The 23835-nt window shown below is 39.7% G+C and overlaps 1 protein-coding gene across 17 annotated transcripts in view; it reads right to left on the reverse strand.

Moving 5' to 3' along the window:
- Window positions 1-1623: 1623 nt before the first annotated feature.
- The window catches only part of SEC31A (SEC31 homolog A, COPII component), a 62912-nt gene continuing 40700 nt past the window's right edge, over window positions 1624-23835 (reverse strand). For 6 of the 17 annotated variants that reach the window (XM_055434054.2, XM_055434051.2, XM_055434046.2 and 3 more), the window contains 9 exons: window positions 23073-23249; window positions 19865-19991; window positions 17883-18224; window positions 12129-12167; window positions 10549-10607; window positions 8872-9135; window positions 6250-6369; window positions 3629-3700; window positions 1624-2218 (listed from right to left, as the gene is read on the reverse strand). In XM_055434054.2, coding sequence (XP_055290029.2) covers window positions 2039-2218; window positions 3629-3700; window positions 6250-6369; window positions 8872-9135; window positions 10549-10607; window positions 12129-12167; window positions 17883-18224; window positions 19865-19991; window positions 23073-23249 — 1380 coding nt within the window. In that variant the 3' untranslated portion in view covers window positions 1624-2038. The remainder of the gene's footprint in view (window positions 2219-3628; window positions 3701-6249; window positions 6370-8871; window positions 9136-10548; window positions 10608-12128; window positions 12168-17882; window positions 18225-19864; window positions 19992-23072; window positions 23250-23835) is intronic. The other 11 variants (XM_055434057.2, XM_055434056.2, XM_055434052.2 and 8 more) reach the window with 5 other exon arrangements.

Raw genomic sequence — 23835 nt, forward strand, 5'->3', positions numbered from 1 at the left:
CCGAGGGGCCCAAGGTACACCCACCCAACCCAGCCCCGAAGGTCAGAAGCAGAGTGGAGGAGAGGAGCAGATGCAAGATAAGAAAGCATGTCCCCAGAGATCTGGTGTCTCCCAGCCAGCACCCACCTTCACACCCCTTTCCTTGTTTGCTTCCTTAAAAGGAAAACAAACTGCTCTTTTCCAATCACCACCTGTTATCTTCATACTTCAGAAACTAAACAGTACTTTGGGCTCAAGTCTTACTTGCATCTGTTTATATGAAACTTCTCCAGGCTTATTAGCCATGTGTAAAAATGTCTCCATGGTGGGGGGGAAAAAAAAATCACAATGCTGTATTGAAAAAGGAGCAATAACAGCTGTTCAGATGTTGGTGGCAAATAGTTTTTTATACTCTCACTTGTGAAATCTTTGGCGCTGGTCAGGGCCCCACTACCACCTACTCCAGTTTCTCATCTTTTGGAACATGCTTTTTTTGTAAAGTCCTGCCAACTGTGCCATTGTCAGGTCAAGGTCATTGGCAGCCATAACACAAATCCTAACTGGAAGGGCAAAACACCAAGACAATTACTAGAGGCCAGTTTGCTGTTCGGATGGGGTCGTGGGCTGATACTGCAGTCGAGGGTCAGGTCTAGAAGGTCAACTTGCCAGTTCGGTGAGTCGTGGGGCTGGCTTAGACCACCAAACTCCCAGGAGGCTGAGGCGAGGGAGCCAATATATCACCCTACTCGTGGGGCTCCTTCCCATACATGCTGTCGAGGTCCTCCGTTTTTAGTTACAAAACTACGCTTATTTTTAAGAGGGGTTTTATGTCGTGAGCAGGAAATCCCAGCAAAGGCAATTAAGAGGGTCCTGCAAACTCACTCCCTTAGGCTGCGAAATGCCTGGTAACTGCGCTTAGTCCTGAGACAGCAACTCTCCCTCCACAGCAGTCACACTCTTACCTTCTAATCTTCCAACTCACTTAGTGAACTGCTTAAACAATGAAAACCATTAGTAACCTGAGTCTCAAGAATCTGTGGGGACCCTTATCTTTTGTCTACCACACTGTTCTTAAGATAGCTTACAATAAAATCATTTGACAGAAAAATTGGATGAAAAAAATGTCTGGCTTTGATTCAGGAAGCTGACAGAAGCTGAGGTTTTGAGGACTTCCCTGGCGGTCCAGTGGCTGAGACTCCGCGCTTCCCGTGCAGAGGGCATGGGTTCCATCCCTGGTTGGGGAACTAGACGAAAACATGCCGAATGGCACGGCCAAAAAAAACAAGTAAAAGTTTTCTTTCTGAACTTAAACCTCAGAGATACAGGTAACTTAAAAAAAAAGATGAATAAATTTCTAAATATAAAATGGAGACAATTAAGTCTAAAATCTCAAACAGAATATTAAAAACATTTATTAATAGAAAAAAGTTCAATGCATTCTACAGAATGAAAATGTTCAATCTTTTCCTATAGATACTTAAAGCCAGTGATCCCACTTTTCATTAGTATTTGCTAAAATCTATGTAGCAGCTTCTTCTAGATTTAGTTATTTGTTCAGGACCAAAGTGAAGCCAAAGACACAAAAAATAAAACTTTAAACTGTGAATAGTTGTTTAAAAAAAAAAAAGACTACATACACATAAATTGGATTACACACTTTAATCTGATCGACATGGAGGAAGTTGGGGGGACATGAAAGAAACTGAGTTTCGGCTCTGCGTTCTGCATAACCAGAGGCTCCTTTTCCAAAGAGCAAACTGAGGTTTCAAAAGCCAGATTTTATCAGAATATTTTGGGAAAGCATACTATGTGTAATCCAGGAAATACATTATTTGCAGAATAGGAAAATCATCACGGGCAATAAAAGATTAAAACAAAAGAAAGCACCAGGGTTTTGAGCAGGTCTAGTAGTAACGTGAATATATCTGCAGAAACAACATAAATGGTTTTGACTGGCTGCTATGGAAACATGCTAATGAGGATTGGTCCATATCGTATCATCGTTTAAAACATGTTTCTTTGGAAAAATGGCAATATTGGCTGAAAGGAAAGCCGTCCTTTAGACACCCAGCTTGTTGGCCTGGGTGAGAACAACTTTCAGAACTGGCATGAAAGCGGAGGTCTCGCTGAAGTTGCTAGTACTAACTATGTGGGTGTGAATAGTCAAGCCTTCTGAGTAGTTTCGGGTCTCGATGCTCCGTGCGATGTTGTGTAAACCGTTGATGATTGTTGGTGAAAGCTGAAATCAAGGTGGAATAGAGAGAGAATTAAAGGAGAATCTTCCATGAGCCCCGCCATAAACATGAAACCCTGGCATGTACTAGGAGTTTGAAATATACATTATTTAAAAAAATGAATAAACTGGTGAGCATTTCTAGAAAGTTTCTCAGACCAAACAACACACAAGTTATAAAATGGAACCACGACACAATGATTTATGTAAGGAATTATTTACAAACTACACACATATGATCAGCCAGGTATTTTCTTACAGAAAAGAAGCCAGATTTCCACCCTTAAGTTGGAAAGTTAATGTCTTTCTCCATTTAACAGCTTTAAATCTTCATTACTTTACATATAGCCTCACACCTCTGACGGTGTTTCCTTTGCACATGAAGAAGTCAGAGAGTCTTAATCATGACATCCTATAATAGGGGCCCAATTTACTATAAGACCTTGTTGACAACAGAAACCCTGTACTCCTGGTCCACTTTCATTAGGAGGGCAACAGTCCTCATTACGGACTCAATTTGCTCATTCTTAACTGCTTTTTATAGTCCTGTCATCTCTTAAAATCCTAAGACCTATAGTTGTTTTTCCTCTCCATATTGTTACCTGGCTTCCATACTTTTCAGAGAAGACTATTTTTTTTGGATCAGTCCATGGGCTACACCCCTTTCCACTGCTACAGTAACTTTCTCTGGTTGGGTTCTCCCGCTAAGTGGTTATTTTTATCTGACGGGACTGATATGGGGGATGGGGAAGAGGAATGCTAAAATGCAAAAGTATGAAAAACTCCAATTTTTTTTTCCTCTCTCAAAGTGTTTTCATTAAAAAAAAAACAAAACAATTCTAGAGAGGCATGGAGAGGCAGTGGGACAGAGAACAGAAGACACAACAGTGTCTGCTCCTTACTGCTGACTGTCTTCACAGCTACACACATTGACCTGCTCAACCGGTGACTACACTTGGCTTTGCCTTTGGGTATCAGCTATTGTAAAAGAAAAGGGTCAGAGTCTTAAAGACTACGAGAAAGATGACAGATTTGGTCTCTGGAAAAACAGAGTATTTGCCCAATCTTTGATTTCTTAATTCAAGGCACATATAAATATGAACAGAAGGCCAGTCACCTTAGAGCCAATGCAGGACAGTTTATATTCTGTTATAAAAAGGCTAAAACTCTCTCTCACACACACACACACACACAGCCCTATGCACTTATCCCCGGCGACTGAAATGTAAGATTTAGACAGAGCAAAGCTCAGTCTGTAGCTGTCATGATCATGCTGCCCCCAAACACACTCCATACTGCATACTACACACTACAGACGATACACCATCTGTGACATGCAAGTGCTGATCAGACACGTATGACTAGCAACCAGGAATAAATGTTTATCATAAACCCTTCTTTTCCCCACGAACTTACCGTCTGTTCCCTAAGTTTATCATACAGAAACTCCAAACGTTTGCTGGCATCATCGAGCTTCCTCTTGGTTTGCTGCAGGAGAGAAAAAACCAGAGATGCTATATTTGAACAATAACTTTTATCCCAAGAACTTACCCCATCTCATTTCACTAAACCTTATAATCATGGTGTTACACAGCTTTATTTTTATAAAGAAATGGCAATACCTTACACCAAGGAACTTGAACAGATGGTTAGAACAGAGAACAGTAATCTATCAAGGCAGGGAGGGCCAGAGGTGTGCACAGTGGGACACTGGCTGGATTTCAGGGGCTCGGTGACACACTGGAGGTGTGGGCGTCCAACAACACTGCATCCACAAGCAGCAGCGAGGGCCACCTGGCGGCAGCAATGAGTCACGCACCACAGAAAAGGGGGTCTAACAGTTGCTGCACATTAAACAAGATGAGTACCAAGGGAGCTGGAAGGCGAACTTACTGGTGAACTGTGGGATCTTTCTGTAACCTCAAGAATACACTCAATCACATTTGGTACATTTAATCCTATCTTATTCTGGGCCTTCAAAACACCAAAAAAAGAAAAAGGAGAAAATTATCTTCTGACGTCTTAAGATTATTAAGAGGGAAGTGTTAAAAAAGAGTTCTTAAATTAAAGGAGTCCTCCTACCCTTCTCCAGTACTCTAAGTACAGTGAGGGAAAACCAGTCTTAAAGTTTAAAATCATACTGTGATTAACTTAATGATCTACATTATGCCTAGAAATGATACTATTTTTCAGTATTTATTGAATGCCTACTGTTTGCCATGCTGGGGATGGTTTTGTGTCTCATGGAGCTCATATTCTATTGGGTGGGAAAAAGATAACTAACTAAACAATACATTGCATGTCAGATGGTGATGAGCAGCATGAAGAGAAGTTCACGGGGTAAGGGTGTCAGCGGTGTTGGCAGTACGAGGTGCTGAGAAAGTCCGGATGGCTAACGGGACACCTGAGCTGACACTGGGAACAAGTGAGCAGGAGCCCTGCTGTTCTTTGGGGAAGAGCCCCAGGCAGAAGGGGCAGGTACAAAATCTCCGATGCTGACGCCCTCTTGCTGTGTTTGAGGAAGGAACGTCCGTATGTCAGAAGAGGAGCAAGGAAAAGATGAAGCCATCAAGGATAGCCTTATAAACCAAGCCGTGCTGTAACGTTACTTTGTGTCGTTTGGACTGAACTGAAGTGAAAATAAGAACAAAGCCATACAATAAACATGATTTCGAGTACTGGATTAAAATGGACTTTTGTGGATAGTTCAAAGTCCTGGGCAGTATCAGAACTTCTTCCCCAAATACTAACAGGAACAGTCTGTCTTTTGTCTTCTGCTTGGTCCTGGGTCACCAGAAAGGAGGTGACAGACACTGTGACCTGGAAGAGGTGAAGCTCAACTCAGGCCTGAAGGAAGACTGAAGCTCTCCCATCAGGACTGCTCCATTCTGCATGATGGTGACCTCTCTGTTCAGAGGTGTGCCCGGGAGACAGTACACACCTACCAGTTTATCAGCTTCCCCTGTTCTCTGCTCCTCGCCTGGTCTTTCCATCACTCCCAGAGTGCCAGGTGCTAAGGTTTTTGTTAACTTTCCGCTGCCTTTGCCCTCCTGACACTGTGCATACAGGGAACTGCTTTTCAAAAGACTAGCAGAAGGCAGCACATATTAATACTCAACGTCTGATGAAACAGCAAATCCCAGAGGCTGTGTTTTTAAGCAGACAACTGGCCAGTGACTAAATAAACACATTCGATGCCTGTTGGCAGAAACTGAAATTTCATCTCGAACAAGACTGGCTTTGTGGAATTTTTGTTGTTGCCAATACACAGACATCCTCTAATAAACTAAGTCACATCAGTCGCTTTGACTATGAATATGATTCCAACATCTAAAACACTGAACTGTTAAGGACTTTGCAAAGTTAAAGACTGTCTATTTTTAAAAGCTTTTTTTTAAAACAAGATGTTTTGATGTGGACCTTATTAAAAGTCTTTATTGAATTTGTTATAATACTGCTTCAGTTTCATGTTCTGGTTCATTTGGCCATGAGGCATGTGTGATCTTAGCTCCCTGACCAGGGATTGAACCTGCATCCCTTGCATTGGAAGGCAAAGTCTGAACCACTAGCCTGCCAGGGAAGTCTCTACTTCTAAAACCTTCACACATACATTCTGAAAGAAACCCCAAGTCTGAGTTTCTCGTATTTTAGCATTCTGCCCTATTCTTGTGCCAGACTTGAGGTCTGCTGATGAAACAGTGCAGCTCAGGGGTTGAGAACATGAATTCTGGAGTCAGACTAGGTCTGAATGCTGGCTCTGCCTGGAGTATATTGTAACTATTTTGTACCTTAACTTCCTCATCTGTAAATAAATATGAAAAAACTACCTCCATGAGGTTGGTTTAAGGATTATATAAAGTCATATGTAAAAAGCGACTGAGTATGCTTATATATGTAAAGCAAACCGTACATAAATGCTAGTAGCTTTACTACTTTTGTAAAAACTTTCAAAATACACCTTGTAAGACTTTAAGCAATAAATATAAAAGAGCCCCATAATGGAATCTTTTAATTAAGCAGAATTAAAAAACACATACAGGATCTGTGGCTGAAGAGAGGCAGCGCTGAATAAGATCCTCGAACGTGGTCTTTAGAATGAGGTGTTCATCTGGAATAGGCTTCTTGGTAATTTTTTCTGTTGGCAAAGACTGCACATGCTGGAAGAAATAATATCATTAAAATGAGCAGAAATGACCAGAAACTACCTGTATACAAAGTCCTGAACCTGTCATAAAGAGAAAGCAACTAATTTGTAGATAGGGTATTCAAAATCAAACAAAAAATGAACATGTGGAATAAACTGGGATAAGCAAACAGAAAAATCAGAGATTCAATAGAAGATACAGGTAGTCTTCCTACAGCTGCTATTTTCAACAACAGGGTTGGGTATAAACTATTTGTTTAATCATGGAACATATGTTGATCATGACTGTATATAACTGATGGGCAAGAGGACCATGCCAGCAGGAAACAGAGAACCAGGCATTTATAAAGCTGGCTGGTGGGAGTGACTGCTTGCTTTGCTTGCTGGCTCCTTGTTTATTCCAACAGTCTTGGAGGTTCATTAACTGGTCTTTTATCAAACTGTGACATTAAATCAAAGGTCAGGATAGAAGAGACCATGATCTAATTGAATGCATAAAGATGGATAAACAAAGAAGGAATGTGTAAGTGCTTAAAGTTTTGATTGATTATATTCATTCATAGAAAACATTAGACAACTATGTACTAGGCACTAATGAATCAATACAGAAATAATCTTATCTCTCAGGGAGTTTAAAGGCTAGCGGAAGGGAAAGTTTAAAAATGTTATAAATGTAAGTAAAACAGCAACTGTGGTTTTAAGTTCACATCACTGGAACCAACAGACAATATAATTGGGATTTAACTGAGGGGAAGGCTCTTTAAGGAACTTTTATCAGAAGGTTAAGTAGGTGTTAAACAGGGGAAAAAGTGCATTCCAGACAGAAGAACAAGTACACGGGAAAGATCATGATACAGGGACTGAAAGGAGGTCAGCTTGGCTGGAACAGAGACAGCAAAGAGGAGTAGGAGCTGAGAGCTTCCAGATAATACAAAAAATGTTGGTCCTTATCCTGAGAACAGTGGGATGTGGTAAGCAACAGTGAGCTAAGACCAGAAAGAGATGGGTCATAGCAGATGCCGGCAGACCAGTGAGAGGCTCCTGCACTGCTGAAGACTGGGGACAAAGGGAGCACTGACCAGACTGGAAATACAGAGAAGGGACGGGAGAGAGACTTTACAGAAATACCAACAAGATGTGGGAACAGGTCTGAAAACAGGTTAAAGGAAAGAGTATAAAGATGCCCAGGTTTCTGGCTGGATTAAATGGAAAGGATTATGGTGGCACTAATTGAAATGAGACACACCAAAAGACAACTAGGTTTGGGAGGAATTGGACTTTGGATATACTAAGCGTGAGGTGCCTCAGAAACATCCAAGTGGACAGGGAGCTGGGTATCAAGGCCTGGCTGAACCACACACATCTATGGCACTCTCCCTCTCACGGTAACTGAAGTTCTGGTCCAGACGAGTGTAGCACGAACTCCCAGGTCCCAACACAAATGAACGGCTTCACAAAGGGCACAGACTTGTAATCATGGAAACTAACAACGCATATTAAGTATATCTTCCTGTGAAAAGCAGCAAGTCCTACCACCTCCATCAGAACACTGGAGTTTATAATGCTACTGTTAATATCTAGGAACTCTCTTAACAGCAAAATATACTCTTGTGATAGACACAATCTTTATAAATTTGACTTCAATGAGTCAAAGACAATGACAGAAGAACTAGTTTCATATACTTGGGCAGGAATTTATTTCATCTGCTTATGTTGAACTCCCTGGTGGCTCAGAGGTTAAAGTGTCTGTCTGCAATGCGGGAGACCCGGGTTTGATCCCTGGATCAGGAAGATCCCCTGGAGAAGGCCATGGCAACCCACTCCAGTACTCTTGCCTGGAGAATCCCATGGATGGAGGAGCCTGGTGGGCTACAGTCCATGGGGTCGGAGAGTCAGACACGACTGAGCGGCTTCACTCACTCACTCACTCACGCTGAACTGTGACCCCACCTCTTTATTTTTCATGAGCAGATCAAGATTACCTCTTATGCCTAAGTCAGTTACATGGAAACCTGATAAGATTTTTTCATTATTGACAGCCCTGCCAAATAGCTGCTTGTATGTGAAAAGCAAGTATGGACTGATATCTCTATCCAAAGATATGGCCATATTATTAGCTCTTACACACACAAGAAAAGATTGAAATCATTCTATTTTTATTTTACATTTTAAAGGAAAAAAACCTTTGGAAACAGCTTCTGCTGAGCAGCCTTGAATGCCAATATGGATTCAACTGATCTTAAATTGTGGCTACTGATCAGATGAAATGAAATACTGCAATTGCCAAATTACTGTTAACATATACTAGTAAATACATGAGCCCTTTCTAGGCTTACGGCCATGTCACTGGAAAATACTGTACATATGTGATCTTAAAAAAAAAGTTCTTTTTTACTTAAGTTGTCTAAATTGAAATCAAACTGAGATAATAATAAAGGTATAACCATAAAAGTTAACAAGCTGAAAAAACACACTGAAATAGAGCCATCTCCCACTTCCACAGATTCACTGTTACCTGCATGGTATTTCCAATGGGAGCCCCAGGGGCACCTTCGATATTGGGCTTTGAAAACGACGGAGGCATGCCTGGTTGACTGAGGGGCTGCTGGATGCCACGGAAGGGCTGGCCACCGGCGAGGTGTGGCTGTGGGAATGAAGCTTGGCTGGACAGTGGTACTGGCGCTGAAGGCTGTTGCTGCAGCATCTGTGACTGGGGGTCACCCAAGGGGTTCATGATTGGTGATGTGATGGGAACAGGAGGCGTAAAGTTCTCGGGCATCTTTTAAAAGATGGACACAAAAGGCATGGAGAGTAAGAAAAAAATGATATAACAACATTTCCTCAGCTTTAAATAAGGAAGTTAGCCATCTGCAGCAACATGAATGTAACTAGAGATTATCATACTGAGTGAAGTAGGTCAAAAAGAGAAAGATGAATACCATATGATATGACACAAATGAACTTATTTATGAAACAGAAACAGAATCATGGACATACAGAACAGACTGGTGGTTACCACGGGGCAGGGGGCTGAGCGAGGGATGGAATGGGAAGTTGGGGTGAGCAGATGTATATAGAATGGATAAATAACAGGGGCCTACTGCACAGCACAGAGAAATATATTCTGTATCTTATGATAAACCATAACGGAAAAGAACATATGTATGTGTAACTGAATTAACTTTGCTATATAGCAGTAATTAACACAACACTGTAAGTCAACTATACTTCAGTTCTAAAAAATAAATAAGGGAGTTATTAGATCATTCTGTGGTTAAAAAATTTAGTAACAGTAAAATACTTTTCAAAATGGATTTTTATGCAGAATCCTAGAGAAAAACCTAAAAGTAAAGCTAATCTGGCTATGAGGGTTGGAGACTCAAACGTGGATCTCTCAGTCTGCCCTTTGCCTTTCACTCATCCCATAATGGGCCAGAACCACGGCGCTGTTGAAAGAGGATGGAGAATTATATTTAGCTATACTGGTATAAGATATGCCAAAAATGTGTGGATGCGGGTGTGTGTGTGTCAAGTGATCAGATAGAATACCCTTTTCCGAGACCAGTAAGTGATACCCACTTAGTGATCAGTCACACTAACAGCAGTAGACTAAGTTTCTGATTATCACTGACATAATTTTGGGGGTCCTGTTCACTTAGTATCTCCCAATTTTATGTTCTGGCCTCTCATTACTGTATCTGGGGGACAGAAATCACTAGGAGTAAAGAAAAAAAAAGGAGAAAATGGCATGGGGTAAAAGAAGGCAAGAAGAATCTTAAGCTATGCTCTAAATGATGCTTAGCTAACAAGGCTATTTCTTTTCATATCATATGTGACAGACGAAAATAGTCCAAAATATAATTACGAATTCATGATTACTGCTGGGACCCAAAACCAAAGTAACTCCTAAAAAAGAAATTCATTTGAGTAACCTGAAATTTTGTTTCCTACTCTTTGAAAGAGATGTTGGGAATTTACATCTTGTCTTCTAAAAGGGGTTTAATTCATACCACTGTACTGTTCTGTATTTTCCTTCCCTTCATGGATTAGAAGATGTAAGTTAAAATACGCATATTAAGTATAGCAGTCAGTAAGCTTTGCCTTTAAAGAACAGTGAAGTGTGGTGTGCTTCAGTGGTTACATGATTAAGAGGACATCTGGGGGCAACTGAAAAGACATCTTTTTCTAGTACCTTCTTCTTCTTGGATCCTCTGTTCAAAGCTGGCGGATCATTCCAACCATTCTGAGGACCTGTAACAGATAACAGAGAGCATTTTCCCTTAGAATCCTGGAAAGGGAAAACTAAATTGTATCCATCACATAATATCTTCAAATTCTACCTTCATCCTGAGATAACTGTCACAAAAGTTTTACCAGCTGAGCTGCTCGGATCACTGTGTAGCCCTGGATTCACAAACTCATTATCGAACCCTCTGGTAATCACAGGGCCCTGGCTTAGAAAGCAGGATATCTTGATATTATTTCTTTTAAAGTGAAATAGCTGTGCTAAATTTAAGGATAGTGAAGCTTTTATGTCTATGCTGGTACATGACTTTCAAAGATCAAACAATTCTCTCCCAAAAAAGAAAAAATAAATCACCTGAATCTGCTAAAAAAAAAAAAAAAAAGCTCCTGATGTATTTAACACACACACAAAAGAATAAAAGTTGCAATCTCCTATTTCCTAAGAAAGCAATTAAACATAAGCAATTCAGCAAATGCAAATCATCTGCATGGTAGAAACACTGTTTAAAAAAACACAAAAAAAACCAGCCCAAATACACAACACCAGTATGTTTTACTACCTTTAAGAATTATCTTAACTCGAAGTAGAAAAGTACATTCAAATATCTGTAGAAAGATTTTTTTTTTCACTGCCACACACACACAAAAATTCCAGGCTGGCAGCAAATGTAAAATTAAACTATCATCTTTGGTAAATTTTCTCCCCCTGCCCCAAATCTCCCAAAACCTGTCATCTCAAAGTGAGACATGAACATCAGTAGCAGAACTCATTAAGGTACTGAATACTTAACTGCCTTTATCTTTAAAGAAAAAAGGAACAAAACATGACAGAAGTAGGATAATTACTAAATCACAATATAATCATTTTATGTTTTATTAAGTTTTGTGTATGTGTATAAGCAAAAAATTATTCTTCTTTAAACAAATTAAAATTCCTTCAGCATTTTATTTTTGCTCAATTGATATCCATAATATTAAATTACAACAAACTTGTTTCGCAAACCAAAGAACATAATGTCACAGAAATTTCTTTTAAAAAACAAGATCTTCTCCTAGCCAGCATGAACTCATTTTGATTTTAAAACAGAATTAATTACTTTTCTATAAGTCGACTAGGAGACGGAATGCCAAATGAGCCTCAAAACACTTAGGAGGCAGTCACAAAATATTAAACCACATGTTACTATCCACTTAACAAATTCTTAAACTTCTGGTTATACACAAACTAATCATTCAAGCCTTTCCCATCACATTCTAACCTTTCTTATATCTAAGACAATCTTGGTATAGCCTTGTCTTTATGTCTACATCCAATATACAACTTTTATAATTCAAGATCATTTGTGTCACTATGTTAATTTCATCAGTTCTAAGATTTGATTCAATTAAGAAGCCAAATTTAAAAAATGATAGTCAGATTTAAAATATCATTGCTTTGAAGTTCACATGCATAATTGTGAATGTCCATTCATTAATTATAGTCAATGATTTGAAGATTTCCAAATATACATTCTATAACTAATTCACCTTCCAATATAGATGCCTGGTCTTGCACAGACTGATTTTCTGTAGACAAAATGCAAAAGTCACTTAAACAGTATTATCATCAAAGACATTCTAAACTCTGCTCATTTTCTAATTGTTTCTGCTCCCTCTGTTAACCTCAGAAAAGAACAAACTATTTTAATGAGGCAAAAAAACTTACTTTCAAATCAAATCACATGAAATTGCTTCTATCTAATTAAGAAAGTCATCAGTTTGTGGGCAAAGCTCATTCATTTAAATGTGTCAGAACCAATCAGCTCTTAAACACTTTTCTCTTATTATGCCAGCTGTCTCTTTAAAAGAGAAAATTTTGTTCCTTTCTATTTAAGATAACATTATTTCCCCAACTGTTTGCATGGATTGTTTTTCTACTGTTTGATCAATGAAGCTCAGTAATATGGTGCAGGGAGAGAGGAGAGCACTGCCTAACATGTTGTAACTGTGTCCATTTTAGCATTATCTAAAGCTTGAATCCAAATCAGTTGAGGACCTTGTAAAAATGAAGATTCTAATTCACTAGGTACAGCATAGGGTCTGACAGTCTACTATTTCGGCTAGCTCCCAGGAAATGCCAATGCTGTGGGCCCAAGCCCTTTTTAAGTAGCAGGGTTTTACAAAGAAATGGGAGGGTTTCTGCCCCATTGTGCAGACTTCAGCACTACACTGCTAAACATAATCAGCACGTTAGACAACCTTAACGAGGGGGTACTACTTTGCTGCTGGATCTGGGAGGCCCCAAAGGCCTGCATTCTGGGGGAACTGTAATTTCTGGGGTCACACCATGAATGTGAACATAAACGGGATCAGGCCCAGTGAGTGTGTAACCGTCTCATATTGTCTTTTCTGTAAGAATACAGATTTGCAGACTGTTTAGGCACAAGTCTTCCTTAAAAGAACTGAAGGTTCTGGCAGTGGACAAGAGGAAAGAAGGCTGGAAACTAACACAGCAACTCCAAAACTGTCAGATATTCAGGGTGGGGCTAGGCCCCAGCCTCCAGTCAAAAGCGTGTGGTGCAGGTACATAACAGGCACATACAAGTCACAGGAATTCAACTGTCTTCCCTTGGAGAAACGGCCCTGATGCACTGCTAGTGCAAACGTATAGTGCCGCCACTATGGGAAACAGTACAGTGGTTCCTCAAAAACCTAAACGCTGAATTACTATCTGAGGCAGCAATTCCACTTCTGGGTATTCACCCGAAAGAACTGCAACCAGGAGCTGAGCAAATATTTGCACACTCCTGCTCACAGCAGCATTATTCAGACAGCCAAAACGCCCGTGCGCAGATTAACAGTGGACACACAAAATGTGTATATACACAGAGTGGAGGTAGCGCAAAGGGCCACCACGTTCCGCAAGTAACGCAGCAGCAGCTCTAAAAGCTCTGAAGATGCAAACTGTTTGGTGATTTGGATTATTATTCAGCTTTAAGAAGGAAATTCTGATACATGTTACAAACATGGATGAATCTTAAAGACAGTGAAACCGCCAGTTACAAGAAGACAAAATTGTCTTTTAAAATGTCCTCTAAAAATGACTGCTTACATGAGGCACATGGAATATATATAGACAGAAAGTAGAACACTGGTGACCAGGGGCTGGGTGGGAAAATGAGGAGTTTTAAAGGCTGCATAATTTCAATGTGGGATGATGAAAAACTTCTGCAGTTAGTAGTGATGATTGTATAACAATGGAAATGCACTGAATGTCACTTAAAAATGATTAAAATGGTAAATTTATAGTCTATTCTACATTAAAAACTTTAATACATGCACACATATACATAACATATGCATATACGTGTATGAAGTGAATAAATGCACCTAAATTATCAGTGGTCATATAAGGGTGGCAGAATTATAATTTTATTTTTATGCTATTTGAGCTCTTTCAAAATCCTACAGTAAAAAATTAATAAAAAATTAACTTAAAAAACTGAGTGTGGCATGTCACTGGATACTGCAGACCCTTGTCCACCTTAGTGCAGGGACCTGTCCTCCACAGGGTCTTTGGGGAACAGAGACCCACTCGGTCTCACAGAGAGAAGTGGAGCTGCTGCCACCCATACCTGAATCCTGCTTCCCACTGGGAACCTTCTCAGGTATAACTAGAAGAACATAATGGCAGGATCTATGCACTGGTTAAGGTATTTTTCAGTGGAAAAAATATGAGTGCCAATGGCATGGAGACTTTTGGCTAGAAGATAATTTGAGACAGAGAGAAAAGAGCATCCTCATTAACCATATACCTCCCCCTTCCCCTGTAAGCTAAGCATGTTGCGTTTTTAAAAAGGGGTAACAAAATTCAGAATTAAAATTTACAAAGAGTATATCCTTGTGGTCATTTCTTAATGACATAAGGTAAAACAGAATTAAGAAAAGGAAGGAAGGCTAATCAAGTCTATGTCAAGTCTAAGTCAAGGCTATGGTTTTTCCAGTGGTCATGTATGGATGTAGGAGTTGGACTGTGAAGAAAGCCGACTGCTGAAGAATTGATGCTTTTGAACTGTGGTGCTGGAGAAGACTCTTGAGAGTCCCTTACTGCAAGGAGATCCAACCAGTCCATTCTAAAGAAGATCAGTCCTGGGTCTTCATTGGAAGGACTGATGCTACAGCTGAAACTACAATACTCTGGCCACCTCATGAGACGAGATGACTCACTGGAAAAGACTGATGCTGGGAGGGATTGGGGGCAGGAGGAGAAGGGGACAACAGAGAATGAGATGGCTGGATGGCATCACCGACTCGATGGACATGAGTTTGGGTGAATTCCGGGAGTTGGTGATGGAGAGGGAGGCCTGGTGTGCTGTGATTCATGGCGTCACAAGGAGTCGGGCATGACTGAGCGACTAAACTGAACTGAACTGAATTGAAGGAAGGCTATCATGCTCCTTTCTGTTGTTGAAAAGGTTAAAAAGCAGGTATCTAAAGTTTCTTGTCTTGAAATGTAATGACTTCCAAAATTTGGCCCAAATACAAATTTTATGCTCCAACTTACAACAAAGCTATGTGCAATTCACTAGAAATGCACATTCTTTTCTGCCTCCCTACCTCTGCCTGGAATAATTCTGATCACAGACTGAAAGGGCATTCATTACGAATTTACTGAATGAGTGTCGTGATGATTGCAACATGAGCTTCTCTGAGTAGCAGGCACATCACCCTGTGGTTCACTAACGGAGGGCTTGAAAATCCTAGTGTCTATCAAGAACAATTACCAGTGGAATTTCCAAGTCCTATAGAAAACCATGATATAATAATCTAAGATATATTGGAACAAAGGTAAAACTTTTAGTGACAATTATCTGTATAACCTAAGCAAAGTTTTTAGGAAATCAAAAAATAAGGTAAAGCTCTGTTAATTAAAACATAGAGACTATTAACATGCAAGAGATAACAAAGCAGCCAGCTTAGTACATACTGAGTATTGCTTCTTCTTCCTATTAGTTACTCTGCTTCTCAGCCAGGTTAGAATAGTTACTTTGCACATAAGCAAATGCTTTATTATATGGGCAAACACACTTCAGCTCAAGGAGGGAAAAAATACCCATGCAAATAGGTAATTTAGATGACGAAGTAACAAATACTTAAAACAGTGATGCTAAATGTTCCTGTAATTCCAGCACTGATAGCTATTTCAGTCTTTTCCATCAGGACTAATGTGTGCTCAGTTGCTCAGTTTTATCTGACTCTTTGAGACTTGATGGACTATACCCTGTTCCTCTGTCCATGGGATTCTCCAGGCAAGAGTACTGGAGTGGGTTGCCATTTCCTACTCCACGGAATCTTCCTGACCCAGGGATTGAACCTGCATCTCTTGCACTGACAGGTGGGTTCTTCATCACTGTGCCACTAGACCATCTGGTAGAGAATGAACATAGGCTCTGGAGGCTGAGACACCTGGGTTTGTGCCTCAACTTGAAGATCATGACCGTGCCATCACGAGAATGTTATAACCCTAGGAAACTCAAGCTTCCTGTCAATTTTTTAAAAAATAATTATTCCTATTTCTCATGGCTTATGAGAACTAAATAAGGAAAAAGATGGCAAGCACTGGTACATGTGCAATGCATGTTCAGTAAATGATAGCTTGATTCCCCACTTCTCGGCACTACTTCCTTCCTTGAGGGTTTACTTGAACCTATCTTTCACTCAAATCTATTATTACTCAACCATTCAGAATGGATACTGTTTTCACTCATCCAGGTTTAAAATTTGTTTTGAACTTTACAACTGAACTGACACTCCTCTCTAAATATCAATCTGAATTTTATGTACTGAAAATTATATAAATTTTATTTGTGCAGTAAAGGGTGATACATATTTTATGATTTTTTGGTAGTTTGAATATATACCAAAAAAGAGAGAAAGAGATAATGTGTATAATTCTGGATCCACAAGACTTCAAGAAAAAAAGTACTTCCTTAATGAATCTTATTATATAATAAGTGTTTTCAGTTATTAAAGCTACTGCTTAGCAGATAAAGAGAGAGAAAATTTATCCTGGACTTCCAGGAGCAACTTTGGTATCCAACAGCAAAACTCACTCCTGTTTTGTCCTAGTTCAAAGCCATCAACTATAATTGGCAAGGGAAACTAATTTCAGTTACCAAAAGGCACAGAGCTCTAATCGTGAGTGAGGTTTTGCGTAATCACAGCTAACCAACTCTGTCTATAAACGTCTATAAACTGTCTATAAACGTTTTCAATGTATTAATGCACTCAATCCTTTTCATAAGCTTATGAGTATGTACTACTCTTATTATGAGGAAACTGAGGTTTAACATTAAGTAACTTATTCAAGATCACGTAATTATTAGAAAAGAGTGAAGCTGGGATACAAACACAGGAAGTCTGACTCCAAAGCCTTCATTCTTTAGTATGTTAGTGGTTCTTAATCCCAATTAACTGATCTCTTTTTTTATAATACATACTTTATAGGCCCCTTTTACAATTCTAATATGAAGATCAGATAATGTTACCTACTTCTGAAAAACGAATATAATGATTTAATTGCAATGTGAGAGATAAAAAAGAATTTGTGTATTTCACTGTAAAAATAATTTAAAATTATGATTTTAATTAGAAAATTTCAGGCAGAACTTGACCGCTAACAACAAGTTAAACTGCCTAGAAATTTCTAAAATGTTCGAGGGTAGAACTGTCCTAATGGAGAATCCCTGTACTGATGTATACTGACTTTCTGCTGTCTGAGAGATTCTCTGTCAAGAGTTGCATTCTTTTGCTTTTTTCCTTTCAGTACACATGTTGAACTCCTTCCTCCCCTTTACAAACAAAATTACACAATGTGTACACCTGCATTAAGACTGCATTATGTAGTTTCTATGAACGAATTTAAGGCACAAATAATTTTAAAAATTGAAAGTTCTGGAAAAGCACAAGAGCACAGGTCTACTCTGGTAAAGAAATTAGTGTCAATTAAATTTAGCTCCAACCACCATGTCTCTTGCCAACTAATTTCTTACCGCTTATTTTAAATTCAACGGCAGATTATATAATCTTTACTCTTTTAAGGCACTCAAGCTTTCCTCGCTTAGCAACTAAAGTTTAGTAAGGGAAAATCACATTTTCAGAAACAGTTATAGAATCTGTTGTAAACTTCAGTCAATACCTCACGTGACCCAGTTTACAGTTAGAAATAATCCCCTCCATCCACCCATGAGATCATGCAATAACAAGGGGGGGAGCCAAACCAAACCCCTTTCAAGCGCAGACCTGTTCTTTGGGATGCAGGCAGCTCACTGGCAGCAGGCAGTGTACCTGTTGTTCCAGAAGGCAGTGCATAAGCTGGAGATGCTGGTGGAGCTCCTGGCCCGCCATGCTGGAAGGAAGCTCCAGAGGAAGGGGGAGGAGGGAAGGAGGTGACAGGGCTGGAGGTAGGTGGAGAGGCCTGGTGCTGCGCTGGGTACAGCTGGGACTGCCCAGAGTAGGAAGAAGCAGAAGGGATGTAAGGGGTGTTAGGGTAAGCGTTTGAGGCGGGAGGACCAACAGGCTGCTGAGGTCGATACACTGCTGACCCCCCTGTTCCGAAGGAATACTGCTGGGCGGGTTGATATGCTACACCAAGGAGAAGAAACAGAAATTTTAATTAGTTACAAATTTAATCTAACAGCCACGGAAAATCCAAGTGAACTCACTCTATGGAAATTTTCAATTCTTCTATAAACAGTAAGTTACAACCAAACACTACCCACTTAAAATAATGTCATGCTTTTGATTGTCCAGCTGCCCTAACTATATCAAAAGTCACTGGACCCAATATTTGAACCTTGCCATTTCCAGATTGCTGCTGGCTATGAAAATCAAAGCAGTGACCTGACCCTTTCCTGGGACTTCCTATTCCTGTGAAAAGACTGCAGTGACATCTACTAGCCACCAGATGGAGCCATGCAGGAATGACACATCCTAAGCACACCTCCCTTTATGGTAAAAGTTAAGGGACCTTGGGGGCCACTCAAGATCTCTCCCTGCATAACAACTGCAGGGTGAGCACTACTGTTGTGAACCGGATACCTGTTCCAACATCTAGTAAAATCATAAGCTACTCAAATTCCGGGCCTGAGCACAGTTCCAGATTAACAGGCAACTCTCGATGATCCCTGACAATTATTATGTTTCTTACAGTATACAAAGCTGGTTAGTAAGGAATCAGGCAGTCAACTAATGCTTTAATACAAAGACCGGAACTCAAGATACCATTACCCTTCTGAGTGACCAGGCCCAGAATGTGAACCTCCACAGAGGGAATCCAACAGAACTGTGCTCAGTCTACTCTGAAGACGGCACTTTCACACTGAGTGAAAAGCTGTATCAAATTTGTATTCATGTTAAGTAAGAACATACATCTTATTAGCACAGAACATGCTCATTAAGATAAGTTTTTGCTAGGCAATATCTTTGTGTTTTATAGTAGTTGGTCATATAATTTTCTCCTTTTGAGATTTTCATTTAAAAAAAAAAAATAGTGATGATGTTTTCCCTTCCAAGTACAAATAGTTTCTTGAAAAAAAGAAATGAAAGCCAATGGAGAAACATCATTCTTTCACTTTTGTGAAAATTGATAGAATATACAAGGCCAAAAGGCAAACTACTACAGTAAACTACCCTGGGCACTAATGCTGTGTCAGCGGAGGCTCACTGGCTGTAACAACGCACCACCGCGGTGCAGGATGTCTGCGGTGGGGGAGGTTGTGCACGGAGGCAGGAGGCATACTGAAACTTTCTGTACTTCCACTCAGTTTTGCTGTGAATCTATAACTGCTCTAAAATATGGTCTATCCCTTAAAAAAACAAATAAACGAAAGGTAACCACACGAAACATCCCTTGGAGCCATTTTTCCAAAAGTGGTTTGCATCATCTTGACTAAAGGGAAAGTATATGTCGCCAAATAATTTCCAAAATTCTATTTTGTTATGCCAAAATCATGGAACGACTGACTCTCCAGCAGGCTCAGGAACGGGGGGGAACCCACTGTTCTGAAGGCAGTGACATGGGCGCTGTTTCCTAGCACATTGGTTCAGAACGCCTCTCAGAGAAACCAAGTTTCTCTACATCAAGGCCTCAAGTGCTACACTGAATGGCTCTTTCTTCACTTGTTAAAACTGGTTTGATCATGGCTCTGGAACTCCAAGGTAGACAGTCACTACACTGGAGAAGACATGCTGCTGTGACAGGGCTTCGGGGTCCCACTACTTACGCTGTGGCTGCGGATAAGGTGGTACCTGGGTGTGCATATGACCTGGAGTTGCGGGAAGCTGAGCGGCGGCAACATTTGGACTAACATTTCCATGCATTACGAAGCCTGGAGGCGGAGGATTTTCTCCCTAGGGAATATGGTAAAAAGGAGCATTTCATTACTTCCGGAACCAAGAATCTTACCAGACGGATTTATAATCTCTGAAATGAAATTTTTAAAAAATTTTATGTAAATAAAGTTACAGTCTACGCATACTGATGTTTTCTGAGCAACACATTCTATGTGATTTACAGATTAGACAGGTCCAAAGCAACAACAGCGATGAACAGCAAGAGGTGCTAACAGCCTCATGAAATAGTATTGATGATATTTACAAAAAGTCACTAGGATTTTCCATCTCTACTAAATTCCATCCATATCTAATGCTTGGGAAAGTAAGTATACATGCCACAAGGGAATTTTTTTTCTTCTTTGTAATGCTAAAAACAGGGGGGAAAAAAAAGAAGAAAAGGAAAGGGAAAAAAATCTTCAGTGAAATTAGATTTAAACCATTGATAGAACCCTGGTTGATGTTTTTCTAGTTCAAGTCAATTTAGAACTGCCAAGGAAGAGGAAAGTGATAAGAAAATAAGTTGTGCTAAAAAAAAAAAAATCCTGTTTCTTGTCTCCCCAAAGCACTAAAATGCAATAAGCAGACAAACAGATGGGGGTGGGGAACTCAAGGGAGGTGGGTAGAAGATACATAACTACATACATATTCAGGTGAGCAGAACTCTGCTCAAAGAGGGATAATGAAGGATATACCTGTGTGTCAGAGGGGGAGGCTGCAGGTGCATGGCTGGGAAGGGCGGTAGGAGTTTTGTTACTCCAGGTAGTGACAGTGGGGGCAATTCTAACCTGAATTGAACAAAGAAATACCAATCACAGGACATAAAAAAATGAAAATGTTAAAAGAAGGAAAAAAAAAAAATCCCTGAAGGCACTAACAGCCAGATGCAAAGCAGAAAAGAGCAGCGAGACAGCAGCACACATTAGTCAGGCAGTTGGTGTCAGGGCAGCTGGGATCCCAAAGAAAAAACACATTCCTAAGAGGACAGGCAGAGGGAGACAGCAGAAAAATCCATATGAAAACTAAATCAAAGCACAAAGAACAATGCCATTCGAGTGTCAGGAATAAGTGGGGAGAGGTAGGTTCTGTAAGTAGGGCAAGAAAGAAGACATTCCGGGGGGTTGGCGGGGTGCAGTTATTGAGAAATAGAGTGATTTCTGAAGCAGTAATTGTATTCATGCTACAATTGTATCTGTGAACATATTGCTTTACGCTTCCCTTTTCAGGACTTCATTAGAGGTACAAAAATCATGTTAGTTTTGTGTGAGGCTTAGAGTCATACAATTGGAGAATATTAAAGATCATCCCATCTAATCCCCACCGTTCACCATGGAGAAAAAAACACGGCCCAGGGAAATGAAGGGGCTGGCTGAGGTCCAGACAACTTGGGGTGATAGAGCTAGAACTGATTCCACACCTCCTGACTCCCAGCCAGTGTTTGCTACACTGCACCGTGTTGCTTATACCCTGGAATCCAGAGGCTTTCAAAATCAATTTTTAAAGCCATCAAAATATTTTTTGTCAACTAAATCTTTGTAGAAACTCAATCACATCAACAATTAATAGCCAAGATGTGCTGGTTGCAGTAAGAATTCCTGATCTGGCTTCCCTTTCATCCTTTTACTCCTGCTTGTAAGCTTGCCTTTAAAACCACAAGTCACTGCCCTCATTCAGCACACCATAAGCTTTAATCAAGAAAAACTACTCTTAGTTTATGATTGAATTTGTTTTCCTTTTCTTAAAGTAGGGGACCACTAGGTCAAAGTATAACAAAAGTCTTCTAAGGTTTCCATGTTTTCCCTGAAAGACAGATAAATTCAAGGACTCGGAGTAAACTTGCCTTCTCCCAAAGAAGAGAATGCCTTAATTTAGTGCCCTGAGAGGTCGAACTCAAGGTGCTGAGCTGAGGAGTTCTAATCTTGTTAACTATTACCTAGCTGACAAATTCATGTCTTAAAATCCTGATTAGTGACTGACTTCTCCACCACCTCTCAGCTTCCCAGGCATCACCTGATGTGCCCTCCCTATGTTATAGGCTTTCTAAGACTAGCAATGAGAGTGGGGAATTTACTGTTTTGCCTACCAATACACCCTCAACAGGGAGAATAGAGGTAGGATCTTAGATCTGTATTTGTCAAATGAATGAAAAAAAATCAAAACAGAGTAGGATAGATAGTTTTAATTATATTCAAAGGTAACCAATCTTGATTAAGTACCAAGCAAAAGCATAATTGACAAAAAAGCATGAATCTTTTTCAGTTTTTACGGTTTTATGCTTACTTTTGCTACAACAAAATGTAAAAATGACTCCATCAATTCTACTAGCAATCTGTTCTATTTTAAAATGGGCAGAGCACCTGCTAACTTTTTTATAAATCAAGACTATTTATTACTTATGAAAATAAATTTTATTTAAGAACATGAAGGTTAACTGGCCTGGAAATACCAGTATCTACATGGAATAGCAAAAGACAATAAGAGGCCCCATTTTATACCACTAACCATTTGCTAATTTTTATTTAATAAATAAATGATTTAATTAATAAACTCTTCACACTGCCCATGACCTACAACTTCATAAACCTTTGGTCATTCACTTTTCTCTTTACAAGTTGTTAAAAAAAAAAACAAACTTGCATTCTGCATACTCTATTGTGCTGATACAGAAGACACAGAAAACCCACCCTAGTGACTCAGAAAATATACCTTAAAAAAAGACCATTTTCTAAAAATGTCTAAAAAAAAAAGTAACCAAGTCATCCACAAAATTGTTCCCACTACTTTACTTACAGTTTGTTAGATGAATCAAACTGTAAAAATTTCAAGAACAGACGTACATGTGCAATATGTTTGGGTGATGGAGAAATAAGAAATCTCCCCAGCTTAAATTAATTATATCTAATGTATCAATTATTTGACTAGATTAGAGGGATAATTTTTAAAAACGGATCACAAATGCTACTTTCAAGGATAGAAAAACTATAACCATTAAAACAGTATGTTGTCTATAGTTTCATCACAGGCCTCTTCCCCAACAAACTAAAACCACCTATGTGACATACATAACTGTTCCTACTTAGTCCGGAGCATATCACTCACATGGGGATAATATTGTTGAGCTGGAACTCTTGGCATCTGTGCGTGGCCAGCAACAGGTCCAGGCCTGCTCTTGGGCACTTGATGCCTTTCATAAGGAATTTTGGGTGATTCCTGTTGTCCTGGTATTGGATCTCCTTGTGCTCTACAAAGTCTGTCTCGAAGCTGCACAATATTTGGCTACAAGAAGCAATGGAAGAAAGCCAAGCAAATTATTAAAGAGTTCACGCAACTATATGTGACATATTGACCTTAAAGCAAGCATGATCATTCATACGATTTTTTTCATAGGCAGTGTATTACACCACAGGCTCTGGCACATTAGGGTTTGACATCGTGGTTTCCAATATTCAAGACTGGCACCAAGGGTCCATTATATACAGTGTGACCTGTCATTTAACTGAGGGAGGCATTTGAACCATGCCCGCCACGTGGCAGTACGCAAGATCGATGGCACTCATCATCACCGCTCATTTGCTGTCTTCCTGCAGTGACAGAGGAGTAACACTCACAAACCACAAAAGTTGAAAAAAACCACAAAACCACAAAAGTTGAAAAAAATACAACTTTGCTTCTCTGTAGGGAAAAAAAGGCTCCAAAAGAGAATCAACTGCTAAAGACAGTGATGGAAGAAAATGGTGATCTACAAAAGAGATGAAAACTAATTAAAAGAGAGATGCTTGAAATAAATCAAGCATCAGATGTTAAATTCAGGGCAGCTCACATGGACCTAGATCTACAGTAAGTATGCGTTGACCACATACAT

The sequence above is a fragment of the Moschus berezovskii genome, chromosome 5 (assembly GCF_049115385.1).
Source record: "Moschus berezovskii isolate FMDL1 chromosome 5, NW_MosBer_1.0, whole genome shotgun sequence".
Lineage (NCBI taxonomy): Eukaryota > Metazoa > Chordata > Mammalia > Artiodactyla > Moschidae > Moschus > Moschus berezovskii.